The 17,890-nt window shown below is 45.1% G+C and overlaps 2 protein-coding genes and 1 long non-coding RNA gene across 7 annotated transcripts; 2 read left to right on the forward strand and 1 right to left on the reverse strand.

Moving 5' to 3' along the window:
* The first annotated feature begins 1,609 nt into the window (after nt 1-1,609).
* On the forward strand, nt 1,610-10,269 carry LOC135185307 (ovomucoid-like). 4 transcript variants are annotated; one of them, XM_064161940.1, is made up of 9 exons: nt 1,610-1,760; nt 5,444-5,650; nt 6,138-6,160; nt 6,865-6,989; nt 7,242-7,290; nt 8,178-8,305; nt 8,454-8,499; nt 9,469-9,602; nt 10,079-10,269. In XM_064161940.1, the coding sequence occupies exons 2-9, from the start codon at nt 5,494-5,496 to the stop codon at nt 10,122-10,124; spliced, it is 708 nt and encodes a 235-aa protein (XP_064018010.1). In that variant the 5' UTR covers nt 1,610-1,760; nt 5,444-5,493; the 3' UTR covers nt 10,125-10,269. The 4 variants fall into 4 exon arrangements, with proteins under 4 accessions (XP_064018010.1, XP_064018009.1, XP_064018008.1 ...); XM_064161939.1 differs by lacking the exon at nt 1,610-1,760 and adding an exon at nt 3,672-3,931; XM_064161938.1 differs by lacking the exon at nt 1,610-1,760 and adding an exon at nt 4,780-5,077.
* LOC135185308 (uncharacterized) lies at nt 4,753-5,629 on the reverse strand. The gene is made up of 2 exons (XR_010306441.1): nt 5,335-5,629; nt 4,753-5,028 (listed from the first exon to the last, which is right to left on the reverse strand). It is a non-coding gene; the product is annotated as an uncharacterized LOC135185308 (long non-coding RNA).
* Nucleotides 10,270-12,896: 2,627 nt separating the features above from the next.
* On the forward strand, nt 12,897-17,651 carry LOC135185309 (serine protease inhibitor Kazal-type 6-like). 2 transcript variants are annotated; one of them, XM_064161942.1, is made up of 4 exons: nt 12,897-13,639; nt 15,715-15,740; nt 16,597-16,709; nt 16,911-17,651. In XM_064161942.1, the coding sequence occupies exons 1-4, from the start codon at nt 13,582-13,584 to the stop codon at nt 16,996-16,998; spliced, it is 285 nt and encodes a 94-aa protein (XP_064018012.1). In that variant the 5' UTR covers nt 12,897-13,581; the 3' UTR covers nt 16,999-17,651. The 2 variants fall into 2 exon arrangements, with proteins under 2 accessions (XP_064018012.1, XP_064018013.1); XM_064161943.1 differs by having other exon boundaries at nt 17,476-17,651.
* Nucleotides 17,652-17,890: the final 239 nt, after the last annotated feature.

Raw genomic sequence — 17,890 nt, forward strand, 5'->3', positions numbered from 1 at the left:
GATTACATCACTGCAAGAGGGGTGTGGATATTAACAGGCCAATTACAGGGAGAGGGAATGCATTGTTCCGATCTACAAAGAAATGAACCCCAACCACAAAGGCAAGGAGTAGATCTTGAGGGCATCTGCCCTCGTGCAGCTTTCCCAAAGAGAACCAGGGCTAGAGTTACACCCTTGTGCAATGCTTCAATCAGTTTATACCACTAAGGGCATCTGAGACAGACACTCTGCTTGGGTGAGAGGAACTGTCTGCCTCCCTAACGCTGCTGTCAAATACCTGCTGCCTCACACTTGCATTGCATTATGGTAGACTTTGGCAGCATGAAGAGGCCCCTAGCAAACCTGAACATACACACAGAGACAGTCTCAAGATTATTGTACTTGTTTGCTCTGGAAAAGCTACAGTGGCACAAAGAGTCTTGCTGCCGTGAGGTGCTGCTCATTCCTGTTTCGGTTTCCAGTGTTAGTCCCAACTTCTTATGACCACAAGAGAGGTGGTGAAAAGGGGCAGTTTTCAAGCTGCATCCCTTCTCCTTGCAAGCAGAGGTGGAAACCCATCTTAGGAGAGAACCCCTTTTGCAATCTGCTCTGCTTCCCAGTGCAAGAGGACGGGATGTTTTATCTGGGCAGGCAGATAGTCTGCTGCCCGTGGTTATGTTCTGGCCATGATTATGTTCTGGCCAGCGCCAGAACGAGAGGACACAGCCTCAGGCTGTGTCAGGGGAAATTTAGGCTTGAGGTGAGGAGAAAGTTCTTCACTGAGAGAGTCATTGGACACTGGAATGGGCTGCCTGGGGAGGTGGTGGAGTCGCCGTCCCTGGGGCTGTTCAAGGCAGGATTGGACGTGGCACTTGGTGCCATGGTCTAGCCTTGAGCTCTGTGGTAAAGGGTTGGACTTGATGATCTGTGAGGTCTCTTCCAACCCTGATGATACTGTGATACTGTGATACTGTTTGCAGCTGAGCTGAGTGCTGGAGAAAGCCAGTGGGCAGTCAGTCCTAACAGACCTGGTGCTCAGAGGACAGCTGGCAATCGCTATCACAGCTCGTTTCTGCACCTCACCCTCCACTTAGCTGCTGCTTGTAGGTAATTACGTCAGCTGTCACTTGTAGAGAAGGATCCTTTGAGATACTTCAGCCTCTGGAAGTCCTGGCTGATAAAAGGAAGAGCTCAGAGTCATAGAGTTAATTTATTATTCATTAAGAGCAAAGCGCTGGCAGTGTGGTATGCTGCATGGGCAGCAGTCTCACAGTCAAATAGTTAATGGTCTTAAGTGACAGTGTGGCACTTTGCAGAGACCAGAGAGAGCAGCTCTCTGAAGGGAGACAGTTTATTTCCAAAAGACATGACTCTCTGCAACGATTTAGTGCCAAGTGCCTTCCTGGGGCTGAAATGTGCCTCCTGCGAGAGCGAGCTCTATGTGCAGGAAGGCATTTCAGCGTCAGGCACAATTTCTTTGGACCAAAACAAATTGAGGCTCTGGGAGGCAGTATCAGGAGTGAGTTGCTCAGGTAGTTCATGATCCTCCTTGTCTCCTTCCAGTGAGTGAGGAAGCTGGGAGTAAGGTAACAGCAGCTTTAGCATGTATTTCCTTTCCTGGGGAGCAGCAGAGAGGATAAGGATGGTCCCCAGGAGCCGTGATGTCTTGGAGACAAGCAGAGCTTCCAGTTATGGTTAAGATCCCAGTGATCCTCAGAGGACATCTTCCAGTGGCCATGTTTGTTCAACAGGAAAATCCACGGGGCAATTGAAGGGAAACTGTGAGTAGAAATGAATGGGGACAAATCCTGTATCCTGATGCAGAGTTATGCAGAATCCCTGCCCCAGGGGGGCAACTCTTCAGGATGGAGAGGAAGACAGTCATTTTTTATGGGCACCTCGTTGGAAATAATTTTTTTGTTGCTGCTCAATAAAATCTTGCCACAACAACACAAAAATCCTTTCCCCATTACTAATCTAAGTCTCCCTCCAGGAAATTCAAGGCAGGAAACATTGTCTGCCTGCTGAGGTATTTTAAGATACAATTCTTTGAGCAGTACATTGGCACTTTATGTCCTTATCTGATGGTTGTGAATTTCAGAAGTGCCATTCAATTACCCCACAAGCTGATTAACATATTTCATGTAGTTATTTTGTTCTGCTCTATTTTAGATCAGGACTTCTATTTGAATGTATTGTTCTACTTGTTGCTGGCCAAATTATACCTCGGGCCAGTCTAGACCTTGCTGTTAATGCAGTTTCTCTCTGAGATTTCATTCAGGATAAATGTTTTGCTGGTAGGTTCCTTCTTGATGTGGAGAAAAATAAAACGATGCTTTAGGAGAAAATTACTTGGAGACGTCATTTTCGAGGGCTGGCTGTGTCACAGCTCTTGCAGAGAGGCAGAGCTGAGATTCACTGAGGGACCGGGACCGGATCCTCAGCCTTTTGCTGTTAGTATGCAGCTCCCAGACAGTCAAATTATTCCAGACATCTTTGCCTGTGATATCATCTCTGCTTAAAAGACTGGAGATTTGCAGGCAGCAATCAGATAGCTGAACTGCAAGGAAAAATATTAGATGAGTGCGGTTCAGAGCAGGGGCTTTGCTTCTGCAAATTGAATTCGTGTTCTCGTAGGAGATCCCATTCTGCCCCCGTGTGCGGAGGTCTGGGAACAGCAACCTGTTTGGGGAGCTCTTGCAGTGTGCCACAGTGCTAGACAAGGGCAAAGAGATGCATCCTGCATTTGTCTCTGCTGCAGCACAGACTGGAGCAGGGTACCTCTTTGTTCTTGGTTACAGTGTGATGTATCACAGCAGGACGTGGGAGCAAGGACAACGCTGCTGCTACTGGAGCAACAACACGAGGTCTCACATGCACACATGTAATCATAGGATCACACATTCATGGTTTGGTTTTGGTTTGTTTTCGGTTTGTTTTCCCAAGCAATGGACAACTATCATTTCTGTTTGCAGCCAGGTGAAACCTGTGACAAACTTTAAAGCAGGGAACATAAGCAGAGATTTTTTTTTCAGGTCGTGGTAGATTATGGATTTACTTGAAATAAGAAGTCTCAAGACCATAGAAAAGGGTTCTCAGGAAATAATGCTGCTTTAGAACCCAAGTAGAATGTCCAGAACTGTTGGAAATTTGCCTTAATAGAAGCAGATACATCATATTACAACCAAAGCTCATCCCAGTCATGTGGCCGTAATGTTCTTTAGTGTTTGCCCTCCAGGAACTTGAAATCATGGAATTGTAGCAGGAAGAACTTTATTTACACTTCTATATAGATCTCATATCTGGAAAAAACATTAGAACAATCCTTTGTCCAAAGTCACTTTACTGAGCCCAGCATCATGATACTCTAGAATACTACAGAGGGGTTTTTGGCAAGTGACTCCTCTTTGCCCTCCTTGTCTGCAATACGTGACGTTTCCTGAAGCTCACTCTTCCAAAAGCATAGAAACAGTTGGTTTTGACTACTCCTAATGCCTGTTTTCAACCCATTTGCTGCAATTACTTCTGTCCCATTCCTTGTTTCCTGTTAATGAAGCTCATTGTGCAATCCCACCTAGTACCTAGCCCAGCAGCTCCTGCTGCCTTGCCCCAGCTGCTTCCAATTATCTCTCATCCCTTTACATAGAAGACTCTGTAAGAAGACCCTTCCTTGCTTTTATTCTCCCTGCTGCCCTGTGAAGTAGCAGGGATTACTGGGGGAAAAAAAGCTGCTTTTGGAGCACTCCTGGCTGTCTCCCTAAACCTTTAGAAGCAGCATGTGGGATTGGAGGGGAATCTCCCAACAGATCTATTAATCAAAGGGCTGGTGTTGGCCAAACATGAGAACAATGCCGCTCCCTAGCAGATACCCTGCCATTTGTGACAGCTCATCAGTGACCAGCATGGTTTCAGCCTGGCAGGAGAAGCAGCTGGAGAAGCAATACAGTTTCTGGTAACTAGGGATCTCAGAACCAGGGGTGGATATGGAGACTCTTGGGCTGGAGGGATGAAGAGGGGAAAGGTTGTGTTCCTGCAGCCTCGCTAACCAATACATAGCCAGTAAGTGCCATGTCCACTGGTGTCTGGTGCATGATCTGAAGCCTTCCTTCTAGTCGTTGACCCTCTTGCACCTGGAGAATAATCAATATTAACCTTTCTGTAATTACTGCTTCCCTTCCAAACATGCTCACAATCAATTCAGGGAATTTGAAAGTCACATCACTCAGAATGCTAACACAACAGAAGCAGCTTTCAAAGGAGCCCTTCAGCTTCTGATATTTGTGAATGAGATCCAAACAGCATTACTCATTTGTTTTTCAGGAAAATGATTTCATTGATACGGAGAGGCCAAATCCTGAAAGCACTATTCTGTGACTGCAGCTCCCTTACACTTTCAGCTATGTTTTTATGATTTATCTGCCCATGCCAAGGCTTGAATGTGTCCCAGGATAATAAGAAAAATCATTCTGGTTTTCTATTTAAAACTCAGGCTGCCTTTAAGCCACGTGTATGAATCAAGCTTCTTCTAAAGCACAAGGATGTTCTGTCCCTCACTTCCTTCCCTGACTATCTTAAATCAAGAATGTGTTATTGTATGCAGTATTCCCCATTCCTTTGGTTGTTTGGGATTCTTATTTCATATACTTACCATAGAGTTAATCAACAGAGTCTAGCACACCATTCTTTACTTATCTTCCCTAAAACATGACTTTCAGCTGACACTCTAAATTTAATGCCTTATAAGAGAGAAGGAAGAGGGACCCTAAGGACTCATCTTCTGTTTGCAGCTGCTGCAAATCTTTCTTGCCTGCCTTTGGTATTAAGAAGCCCATTTCACCTGCACAGAATACCACTCATTTGCCATTAAGAGGATGCTTAATCTCACCATTTTGAATCAGGTTCATGCCCATTGACTAACAGATGACCAACAGATGAATAACTCTTCCTCCTGCATAGAAATGTCTTTTAGACTTCTGAAGTTTTAGGCAATGCTTTCTTCTGTGCTGACTGCTTCCCTCCTGTTGATGAGAAATCCAGTGTACCAGGAAACTATAAGAGAGAGTGTGGAGAGATTAATTGAGCCCTTAGCATCTTTAAGGTACACAGATGCCTGTCAAACTCTAGATTTTATGCTTGTTAAAGCTCAGAGCATGCCATGCTGCTGTCCCCCAGCTCTGGTGTACCATGCAAATCTCCTGGAGCCCAAATACCATCTGGTGTGCGTAATGTAGCGCGCACGAGTTCAAAGACTTTTGACAAATAGGATTTTTTTTTTGCTTTACCAACTTCCATATGTAATTTCACAACATCTACTATTGAGACAGTGCTCTTGTTTGGAAAGTACAAGTCACTCACTGTTAACAAGCTGGGTGTAGCTCACATTTTTGCTTAATTCTTCTGGTCATCTCTCTAACATACAAGTGTTCTTTACAGCTCAACTCAATAATCAATACCATTTTCTTAGTTTACAGAGCAAATAATTACTTTCTGTGATGACATCACAAGCTTGGGGAGATGTATATATATATAGTGCAGAGTGAGAAGGCTGAGAACCATCTACTGAACTCAGCAGCAACAGATCTGCAAGTAACAGGCTATACAACCATCTCTGCTATGAAGACAACAGGGAGCATTGCCCTTCTTGGGCTCATGCTTCTCAGCTGCCTTTCTGGTAAGTTGTCTTTGTTACAGTCTGTGCTAATACCTCTCTAGTTCTCCTGACCCTTTGCCTTTATATGTAAAGCCTAGAGGAGAGTTCAACCTTTTGGAGATGTGATGATTTAGTAATGTGCAGGCTCTCTTTTAATGAACTTCATCCTTGTGCAGATAAATGTCTGTAGGATGCATTTGCCTAATTTAAGTTAATGACCCTTAGTGGGGATAATAGCACTGTAAAAGGAAAAAAGCTTAAGCTCTATTTTGTCTTTAGTGTGTCAAAATTTCTGGTCTCACAAATAATTGATTTATTAGTTTTTAATTTAGTATGTGACTTCTTGCTTATTTGGAGTAGATTAAACATTTGGAAAACAAATAGCTTCTCAGGAATGGAAAAGTGTCTTTGGTAACTCTGTTGGAAAATTAATGATTCCAATGGATTTTTTTGTCAAGCATATTATACAATTCTTATATTTTATAATCTCTGGTTTATTTTATTGTAGATTTTGCTACTGCAAAACGAAGGGTGAGTAGTAGTCCTTATTTGTTATTCAGTCTTGATTTCTTAAGTCTAGATGAATAATTCATACTCACACTGTATCCTGAGGAAGGCTTGAGGGAGAAAAAACAGGAGAGAGAGCAAGAGAGGAAATATGCCCCTAAGTATTATACCACCTCTCTCCCCCCAAATAAGAAAATACCTTTGTCAGAGAAAGATAAGTCATGAATTTGATGACAAGAAGGACAGCAATTAATAATGTAGAGAGTCATCACTGCACAGAGTGCCAGCAGAAAATCTATACAACTATTGAGTAACTGCCTAAATATCTTCCCTGGCTTGATTCCCCAAGGAATGATCATATTTGTCTGTAATTCTTGCCAAAAGTACTGAAAGTCTTCATAGCAGTAAGGTGCCTTTATGTTGAAGGAAACATGGTCTATTCCCCCCACCCCCACCATCTTCTTCACCTCTAAGGAATGACAGAGACGAAAAATAAAACAAATCACAGAACATTAGGGGGTGGAAAGGACCTCCAGAGATCGAGTCCAAGCCCCCTGCCAAAGCAGGATCCCCTAGGGTAGTTCACACAGGAATGCATGCAGGTGGGTTTTGAAAGTCTCCAGAGGAGACTTCCACGACCACCAGTAGTTTCCCAGCGTAGCAAAACCATGATTAACACAGGCATATCTTTCTCTCCACCTGGAGAAGTGACCAGCCCTCTTTCACAGGCCTCCTGTGGCTCATACCGGGTGAATGGAAGGATGCTTGTTGCCTGCCCCCGCAACTACGAACCCGTCTGTGGCACCGATGAAGTGACCTACCCCAACGAGTGCAGCCTCTGCAGAGAAGTCTTGTGAGTATAATGCCTCCTGATTACCTACAATGCCAGTTCGAGCAGCAGAGAGAAGCCTTTGGGGTTGTGACTAATTGTGGGGTGGACTAGATTTTTCATAAGTTTCTGTCTTCCCTAATGCCCATGACCTTCTGTGGGCAAGCTCCTGAATCTGATTAATTACTGGGGCTTTATGAGTGGAGAGACTTAGTGGGTGAGATGACTACATGGTATGGGCAAATTCATCCTTTCCTTCTCTTGCTCCCCTTCTAGCCGTAACCAACACATCGACAAGAAGCACGATGGGAGATGTGTTAAGCAGGTATGATCTGAGATTGGTTTCTCCTACTGCATGGAGCAATAGTGTGTTAGGTGGTGGCAGAGAGCTAGACAGAAACGTTGCCTGGTATTAATTCTGTGCTAAACCCCCATGATTTCAGACTGTCAGAAATGGGATGAAAAGGACTCATTTCAGATTTGCTAGAATTCCCTTTAAATGTTGTTTGAATAGTCAAAATATTATCTTGTGTTTTAACACCAGACTGTAGAATGGAAACTTTTTTATTTCAACAGTGCTTTGGCATTATCAAAACCCTTCTCTTTAGACTTAGAGGTTTGTTGAAGCTAAGAGATTCCCAGAGGAAGCTTGGATTTTGACTAAACCATAGTTTTGTAACAGAAAAAGTGGTTCAATCAGACTGCTTATCATAAAGTTTGTTTATTAATGTATGGAGCTGCTGAGAAATAGAGAAGTATCTCTATTTTTAGAGTGAGAAAAGAAAAAAATCACTCTGGCTGTGCAATTTAACAGCAACTTCCATTTCAGAACACTCAGAGAGTAAGAGCTGAAACACCAAGGTGAATGTAAACTCCATTTTCTAGTGGCATTGACATTTTGTAGCAAAGGTTGCTGCCACATGAGGCATTTTAGGAAAAAATCTTTTACACTGGCATTCATAGGGAAAATCCCCAAGGTGAGAGGCATAAAAGCCACTGCAGGACAGGAAAGAACAGATAGGTACTCCACAGTCATGCTGTATCCACACACAGGATTTCAGCTCCATGTGCTCCTTCCAACTCCACCACACTGGGTCTGCAAGATCGTCTCTCGAGAGAGAGGAAGACGTCTCTTGTACCATGCTTGCTCCCTTACAAGGGACTGATGCAAAGGGTAGTAGAGATTAAAATGTTGCTCTGGGACTGTTTCAGGTTGACTGTACTGGCCATGTGAAATCCAGAAACGGTCGTATGACTGCCTGCACCATGGAGTACACACCCATCTGCGGCACCAACGGAGTTACCTACTCAAACAAGTGCCACTTCTGCAATGCTGTGGCGTAAGTGAAGGGGCTGGGTCACAGGAGGAGTTTCTGGATTGGGGCGGGGGGGGTGCTTGTGTTGGTATTTAGAGTGTAAGGGAGGCAGTTTGACACCTCATGTGGCTGCACTGTGCTCACTCATTCTCAACTCTCTTTCTTCCCAAAGGAACGGACTGGACTTAAATGTGCGTCATCAGGGAACATGCTCTGAGGTAAAGCACAGAAATCTGCACTCTTAACTGCTGTTAAATGTTACAACATGAATTCACTACATTATAAATAAATGGAAGAAGTGCCTGCACTGTCCTAGTGCATTTGAACTGCAGAGAGGGTTTGAGGAAAATAGAATCATAGAATGGTCTGGGTTGGAAGGGACCTCCAAAGGTCATCCAGTATAAAGCCTTCTGCAGTCAGCAGGGGCATCCTCCACTAGATCAAGGTTGCCCAGAGCCCTGTTGAGCTTCATTTCGAGCATCTCCAAGGACAGGACCCCAGCCACCCCCTTGCACAACCTGTTCCAGTGTTCCACTACCCTCATGGTGCAGAATTTGTTCCTAACATCAAATCTAAATCTGCTTTTCTCTAGTTTGAAGTCATTGCCCCATGTTCTGTCACTGCAGGCTTTTGCAAACAGCCTCTCTCCATCCTTCTTGTAGCCCCCTCTGGGTACTGGAAGGCTGCTCTAATGTCTCCCTGCAGCCTTCTCTTTTCCAGGCTGAACAACCACAGCTCAGCCTGTCTTCATGGTAGATGTGCTCCAACTCCCTGATCAAATGATCAGGGTCCCTCCTCTGGACCCAATCCACTTTAAAAGATGTCAAGGTCAAAGGCTATCTACCCCAACTCCTGACTCAGAAATGCAGTCCTTGCTGTGACCTGGGAACTCAGCAGCCAGTGGATGCCAAGACCTTTGTTTACTGGTTAAGAGGCTGAGCAAGAGATAGAGCCTCACCCATTCTGCAGGAGAGCAGGAGAGTCATGTACTACTGGCACTGTTAGCAGTGGTGATTCCTTGGGTGGAAGCACTTTCTGCAGTGTGCCTTGTGATCATCCACATTCAGTATGTTTGCCCTTGCTGAACCAGAGCAGCCAGAAAGAGGGCCAGCCTGGGAATGCCAGTGTGGCCATTTCACTGTTTATGACAGTATTTATCATGGTTTTTCCCCCCCTCTCGAATTCAGGCTTCCAACAACTCAGATATTGACTGCAGCGAGTTCCAGCACAGCAATAAAATCTGTCCTGCCAGCTATGACCCCCTGTGTGGATCTGATGGCAAAACTTATGGAAACCGCTGCCTGTTCTGCAGCGCATACACGTAAGTGTGGAGCTCACCAGACAAATGTGAAACCAGAGGAGCTGGAGCACACACTCAGTGGTGGCAGCTGGTATGGAAGCCCCACAGCTCCCATTAGCCCTGTGGTAAATCCACCCCTGCTCCACGTTCCTCTCTTGGTGCTCACTCCTCTATCACCCCCCCAGGCACTGCAGATCTTAAGCCTGAGTGAGTCTTCTCCTTCCCTTGCAATTAAATCTAGATCCCCGTTTGCAGGCTCATAGCCTTGCTAACTCCCTGCCTGCCACAGTGATTTAAACTGTGACTGTAGGAGGTGTGCAAAATTATGGGGTTTGTCCCAAATCTCTTTAACACGAGAAAGTGTGTAACCTGAGGAGTCAGGGAAGAGATGAAATAGTAAGTGGAATACTTTATAACTTGGAGAGCACGAGAGCATTGGCTTATTAGGGTAAACTGGCATCCACGTCTGTAATTTTCTTCTCCCTCTTTCTCTTCAGGAGGAGCCGGGGAACTCTGTCACTCAGACACAGTGGCAACTGTTGAACTCTGGAGCCATATTCTTCTCCCTGATTTCTCCCTTATGAATCCTGCAATCAGATATGCTCTTCCCTGCTCCCCCAACAGTTGCGTGTTAGTCTCTGCTTTGATTGATCAATAAATTAAATGCAGCCACTCTCTTTGCCGTGGACGGGGTTTTGGTTTGGTGTGGTTTTTTTTCAGGGCAGGGGTCACAGTCTTCTGGCTTATACTTATGTGTCAGGCAGGAGAAGTTGTGAAACCATGATAAAGAGCAAAGCTAACACCCATCACACGCTAGCCCAAGCCCTCACAAGACTACGTCACTCCATACCAAACCATTAGGAGAGAAACCAAGCTGCTATAAAATACTGCCACTCTGCTAATTCTGGTGTCTTAGAGGCTGTGAATGGATTTGACTTTGTAGCAGCATTGAGTCTTGGAGGGACTGGTCCTTTTAAGTTCAGTAGAAGGGAGAGATGGTCCTGGCGAAGTGTCAGAGAGAGAGGTAGCCATGGTCAGGCCTATCTAGCCACACCTGGGCAAGGGGCAGGTCTGGCAGTGCATTATAAAAGGGAGGCTCTTGGCAAAGGGAGGAGGCTATCTCATGGGGAAGAAAATTAGGAACTGCTGCTTCCTTGATGGGTGTGTCCATCAAGACTGTGTTGATCATCAGAAGATTGCAGCAAGCTATGCAAGGCTGTAATGAGTCTAATGAGAACCCCAGAAGAAATTAGCCTAGGTTCAGGCTTTCAGCTTCTTGGTGAAGTGATCTGAAAAGTTGTACTTGGAGTATTTGAGGCATGTGTAGGACAAGGGACCCTTTAAGAAGAAGAACTGGCTTTCCAAACTCAGGAAAGAAGAAACAGAAGATATGATGGTAATTCCAAGATGCTTTCTCTCTTGGGAGGGAAGGTGTGGAGATAACATCTTTGTGGGAACCTAAAGAGTGCAGTGGAGGAGCAATGAAACCTATAAATGATGTGCCATGTTTCTGGGTGGGTCAAGCAGTTAAAATGCAAACAGCACAGGAAAAATTCCCAAGTACCATGGCTCACAGAATCCCTTCCTCTTTCTTTCTCCACCTGCCATTCTCTTGTCATGTAGTAAGACTATCTGCTGATAAAGCTGATAGTTAGGGCAAAATCTGTGTCTTGCAAGCCTTTTCTTTGGGTCTTGTTTCCTTAAGTAGACAATTGCTTGATCAGGAATTTTGCAGGTGCTTCTCAATAGCATAAGAGGCTTCTCCTTCCCCTTGCTCTGTCCTAGGAAGAGGGATGGAACTTTTTCTTTTCAGGGTTTGTTCTGTTAGTACAGGCAATAAAATTGCATTGGTCCTTTTTTGCCTGTTCCTAAGAGAAGACAAATTGGATTGTCATGAGAGTTCTTACTGCTATCTGCTTATGTGTACGTGAAAAATAATTAAGGAATAGTCTAAGTGAATAGTAACTGTGAACAAAGACCTGTCAGCACAAGGCAGACTTCTGCTATAATTTCTTGTTGGCCAGCAGGTTCACAGAGCAGCCACAGGCTAGTGGAGTTTTGGTTATAACAGGAAATTTGTCTTCAACAGGAAGATGCTCTGCTGAGCCCCCCTCTGCAGTGGTCATTTCTGGCTGAGGAAGTCAGATATTTGTTGGTAGCTCTGAAGGCTTTAGAAAAGTCCGAAGAAGATCTGGTCACCTAACAGGGTGAATGGCAAATACTGGATTTATGGCTGTATCCTAGATGCCTCATGAACTTCTAAGCAAGAACACTTCAGAAGATGGGAAAATCTGTACCACACAAGACTAAAGACTGACTCAGCACCGGTAAGTACTTGGCTTGACACCAGCAACTACACCCCTTAGACTGTCAAGTGAGATTCAGGTGCCCTTCTTCTGTCCCTGAATTTCAAATAAGTCAGAGGAACAGAAAGATCTCTTTGCCTATGCCAGCAAGGGGCCTGTTTCAGATGTTATAGAGAAGTGGAAAGGGGTAATAACAGTAATCGCCCAGTTGGTAATTTAGTCTCTTCCTCTCCTCAGCCTGGAAGGGATTGGTCCCTGCAGTGTGTTTGCTAAGGCTTCAGCCAGTCAGCTATGCTGCAACAGCTGACACGTTTGGGTAGATAAAGGACCAAGGCATTAGGCTGTGGTCGTGAGCAGTGACGTATGAAACTAGAAAAGGCAAACAAGCAGTGCTGCAGAGTGGCAGAACTAAGCGTGGCTTTGAGCAGCGCTGCGGCTGGCTGACTTGATAACTAAATTATACGAGAGGCCGTGTTGTGAGCTCACCCTTAATAGACAGCTGAGAATTCACCTGTCAGTCACAGCTTCTCTGTTGTGTGGATTGGAAGATGTCTAGCAAGCTGCAAACGAATGCTTCGCCAGATGTAGAGCATTCACAACATTGCTCTCCTGCAGGAGCTCTCTCCTTTGCCGGCTGAGGATGTTAGTGTCATCTTCCCTCAACTGCTAGAAAAACATACAAAATCGACTTTGTTATTCTTGATCTCTTTTTGCTCCTGTGTCAGATTTAGTTGGAACTAGCTGCAGACTCAAAATTTACTGAGGGAACTAATAAACAGCTATATCTATACACACTGCTCTCCTAAGCCTTGTCTCCTTAGAGAAGCACACTAAGATTTTATGCTTATTCTTATCTGTACAGGTATTTTTGCAAACAGTGCAGCTGAACACAAATCTTTGCACAGGCTCAGCTGGAAATAGAGCTCAGGCTTCCCAGTCCTCCATCAAATTCCCTTCGTTGCCAGTTGCTGTGGGAGCAAAGGCCTAACATATGTTTGTGAGTACAGAGAGAAAAAAAAGAAGACCTAAAGAAAAGGGAAAACATTGACAGTCAGAGTTTAAATAGTTCAGGGGGCAGAGTCAGCAAGTCCTATCTGGGACTGCGCACACAGCTAGGGGAGCACGTCGCATTGGAGAGCTTTTCCACCCCAACCCAGCAAATTTAGATCCATCCTCAAAAATAGCCAGGGAACAAGGTATAATTGGTTTCACAGACAACATATTCTCATGCTGTGATTTATTTCGTAACGTCTAGTGAGTGTCATCACGCCGCGCTCAAAGCCTCGGAGCTGGCATTCGGCGAGGGCCCAGAGAATGAAAATTACCAGCTTCCCTCTGATGAATCACTGCTTTGAAAATTCACCCTTGTGAGAATCTTGTGACTATTTAGAAAAAAAAAAAAAAAAGAAAAAGAAAAGATATTACAAGCCTGTCTATCATGCATATAATTAGCCCTTTTCTAGGTTTGATGTGGACAGGGCAGCATTCCTAAAGCACCATAAACACGGCCAGGACCAATAATGGCTTTAGGAGTGAAGTGAAGAAGTTCTCACAATTAAGGTGGGGAATGAGGGCAGCTACAGACGGGTACTTAAATACAGAGAAAGGCAGGTCTGTGTGCTCACTGTGGGCTCAGGTGCGGAGACAACACCTCCCTCAGATAGCTTGGCTTGGATTAAAGATCTACCTGCAGCATGAAGGCAACAGGTGCCTTAGTGCTTCTCAGCCTACTGCTGCTCTCTTTCTTCTCAGGTAAGCGATCTTTTCCCTAGCCTAGAAAAAAAGCAAACCCAAACCAAGCCTTTCCTGACGACAGCAAACTTTGGAGAGCCTTGATCACCAGATGACAGGCTTGAAGATAAAGCTGAGCAAGTAGGAAATATCTGCAGGACTTGTTCACTTGTGTGACATATTTCTACTCCTCGTGTTCCTCCGCAGTGCATAATGCAGCAGAGGTGTCACTGGGAGACAGAGCAAGCAAATTCTAAGTGGTTCTTGCAGAGAATGTGCCAAAGTACAGAGTAATTATGAATATTTGGTTCAAATGTTCACTGGAGAGTTTTACTGAACCAGTTAGAGAAGAAACTCCTTCACCTCAGGGTCATCATCTCTTGTTTTGATCCTAAGCATCTTGGTATTAGAGTTTTCCTTGGAGATGTGGAAGTGTAATTAGATGAAAGTTTCAGCTTTCGTTTACGTTGCAGAGAAAAGCTTGAAAATTAAATTTCAGTGTCCTCAAGGAGTCAGAACAAAGAGGGCAAATTAAAAGGATCCAGCATTTATTTATCTGGAGATTCATACATCTCTCTGATCTGGGGAAGCTAAGTGATGATTTTTGAACATGTAGGTCACATCAGTGTTATCGGTTGTTTGCGTCCAGCTGACCCAGCTCTGCAAGGTTTTTGGTGATGGTTATGAAAGAATGTGCAGAACAAGAATTATTTATACTTGTTTTTCTGTGAATAATTTGAATAAAGAATTCACTTGAGAAAATTGCAAGCTCTGCATGGAAAAAAGAGGTGAATTACTTTGTACACATTATTCATTATGAAATATTCATCTGTCTCTAATTGAGTCTTAATTGGGGCTGGGTTCCATCAGAGTGCTGAAGCTTCCTTCCAAGGCCAGGCAGAATATCAGCAAACTCTGTGATCTCCTATAACATAAGCAGATGTCAAGAGACATCATCACAAAGCCTTCTGTAGCTGCATGCAATATTTATTAAAACTATTTAATGAGCTATATTGTAAACAAGATGCAGATAGCCATAACTGTGGCTTTATGATTAAGGCAGCCCAGCCTAACCTGAGGACATGAGAAATACAACAGCACCAGGAATAAAACACCAAAGGGGCAGAAGAAGTAGAGTGGTTCAATGGTCTAGCTGACAGTGGGTTGGGTGGGATTTCCAATGGGTTGGTGTCCAAGTGTAGGGCAAGTACTTCCCAATTCCTGTACAGGGTTCCCTCCTGCCCAGCGCTTCCTGGTAAGCTTCACAGCTGGCAGTGACCCCAACGGGTACAGCTTCCCTTCCAAACTTCTGCTGCCCCATTGCCATGCAAGGCCCTGCATATTTGTCACACCGTGTTGTGACCCAGATTCTGCAGCTGCATTCAGTCCACCCCTGAGTGCCAGACTCCCCCTTAGAGATGTCACAGGGTTGCCCTTTCCTGCAGCTTTGACTCAGTGTGCCAGACTGCAGTCTTTGCAGTGAAGAAATATAAAGAGGATGGACTGATTAGCTTCAAGCCCAGAGCCTGTGGTTACAGAGGGTATTTTTGCACTCTTACTGACCGGCACTGCCTGTTCTGCTCTGTGTCACTCCATGACGTCTCTTTGTATCTCGCCCAGGATGAACTTGTTCTGGGAGAGTCTCTGGGCTGTATTGTGCTGAGGATGGTTGTAAAGCTGACCACGGGGTCTCCTCCTCCATGGTACACTCTTGTTAGCAGTACCAACCATTTCATTGTTCAGAGGTGCCAGAGCTTAAAAGCCTTGGAAGTCAATATAGCTTTAAAATCTCTGTTCACGGCTCCAGATCCGATATGGCAGCTCTCTTCCCCTGGAGTGGCTGCCTTCCAGGAGACTGGGTTGTGTGCCTGAGGTGCAGTTAGCAGCTGAACAACAGATTACTTGGTATTTGAGTAACATTCTTCAGAAAAGCAAAATACTGAAAAGGAATTGAGATAATGTTATTTCCTGCCCCCTCCTCTGCCACACAGGATGATGGAGTAGGAAAAACCTTATGTATGTTCCACTGAGGTTTGCACAAAGGATTGGTGTCTTTAGTCCAGCTTTTATCTTGGCTTCTTCTCTTTTTATTCCAGATGTAGCAGGTCAAGACATTGAAGAGGTTAGTGCAGCTGTTTCTGCTTACTGAATCTGCATTTTCTAGAGGAATGGTTTTGTAACCAGGATCTTGGTGCGTGGTAAACAGTTTTTAATGTCTGCTGGGAGAAGGTAGGTGCTTCCAAGAAGTCACAGCACTTCAAGGAGCTCCCTGTTGTACAGGGGATGTTATGTGGGACCATATTAGCAAGTCAGAGCAGGGAAATGGATGGTTTGCTTAGCAAATGCTTCCCATGATTAGTCCTAGAGTGCTTGCACAGGATTGTGTTGCTATGCAGCACCACTTTTGTCTGCTTTCCTCCACTGCCCGATCTTCTCATGAAACAAATGAACTACTGAGGGCAGACTTTTATGCCCCCAAGGTTCATAACTGGGACTTACCCAAAGAAAAAATACCTGTACATTTCTTGAACACCACTTTTAATTCCCCATGGACAATGGTTTTCTCCTTCTTCCACCAGGAAGGCAGAAAGCCCAGTGAGCACTAAGCTGAGGGCAGTTTGGCAAGATGCACGAGGCCATGCAGCAGTGAGCTAATGATGCCAAAAGCCTGAAAGAGCATCAGTGCTGACTCCTCTCCTACATGCCTAGGCTAATCCCCTCCTGTCTTTGGGAGATCAAGACTTCTCCCAGAAGAGTACAGTTTCCTTCCTCAAACATGGGCCAAAAATTCCTCTGAAACACTGCTCTTGCTCATTTCTGACAGGGTTTTTTATTTCAGGGAACAGGCAGTGTCATCATTGCTGCTTTAGTCCTCTTGTCAGAAAAAAGCATTAGATTATTGATCTTCTGCCCAATTTGGAAAGTGAAAGAGCATAGAAGTCCTGAATAACTTTGGGTTTTTTTAATTCCTTTTGCAGATTTGCAGAGAGTTTATGAACAGAAGTGTGTTCTGCACAAGGGAGTCCAACCCTCACTGTGGCACGGATGGCATCACGTATGGAAACAAGTGTGCCTTCTGCAAGGCTGTGCTGTAAGTCAGAGCAGAGGGGGTTGAAATAACAGGGGCAGTTGGCTCTATTTCCTTGCATGCAGTGATGTTCCTCGTGGAGGGGGAAGCCCTGCACCCGGGCTGCTCCTCTGGTATGGATCAGCCCCTGAATTGTGGCAAGTGGAATATTTCCTTCTTGGAAGGGAGCTGTTTGGATGCAAGTTAATTCTAATTTATTTCTAGGCTTTGCAGGCTACTGGTTGCCATGCTGAGAGGCAGCATGGGGCCCGGGAGGCAATTGCATCCTGCCTGTACCTTCTGCACGCACTAAATTGATGCATATTTCCCACTATATGCCACAGGCTGCAACTCTCACTGCCCACACTTCTGGATACTGAGAAGTGTATGGAGGAATGTGGGAGCTGAGCAGTGCCAAATTATTCCTTAAAAGTCTGAATGGGCTTTGTGGAAGAAGACACAAAACCTCAGAGGAAGAACCTGAGTTTCTCCTTCTCCTGTCACCTTTTAAAGGAGATGCAACAGGAGCCAGCACCCCTGAACTGATGGGTGCTTGCAAAACATTGTTTTTTCCTTAGCAGTCCTTAACATTTGGTGCACACTCAAGGCTGTCTTATCCTAGGGGAAATCAGGAACGAGCAAGGAGAGGAGCAAATGGCTTGATGTTCCCTGTGAGGCATGCTGGCTTGTGTCAGGGAAATGGTTCTGTTTGGACGGATAAGCCCCTTGTCCCACACTGCACTGTCTGTCATACACTGCTTTGTTTAAGTCTGGCTTGCTCCTTTTACAGGAGAAGTGGAGGGAAAATAAGGTTGAAGCACCTGGGGAAATGCTGAGTGCTCACTGGCACCGAGCAGCAGCAGCTGAACCCGCCCCAGCAGTGGCCACAGATGCCTGTGCACGGACACCAGAGCAGCTCGCATTCACCTCCACCATCTCTGCTCAATAAAACAAAACTCAGCACGACTCTTTGCCTGGATTCCTCTTTCCATAACACCAGAAAAGTGCTTTGATACAGCTGTGCTAGAGCCTAATGCATGGCTTCTCAGTTACATCATCCTTCTCCCGGGAAGTGAGGCGCTCCCTGTGCCAGAGCATCGATTCCCATAGCTCCCACGGGCTGTGTCCTCCTCTCACCAGCAGCCGTAGATCTTCTGTCCTGTCCTGCGAGACAAACTGGCACACACTTGCAGGGCAGCCAAGCC

Source organism: Pogoniulus pusillus, chromosome 22 (assembly GCF_015220805.1).
Source record: "Pogoniulus pusillus isolate bPogPus1 chromosome 22, bPogPus1.pri, whole genome shotgun sequence".
NCBI classification, from domain to species: Eukaryota; Metazoa; Chordata; class Aves; order Piciformes; family Lybiidae; genus Pogoniulus; species Pogoniulus pusillus.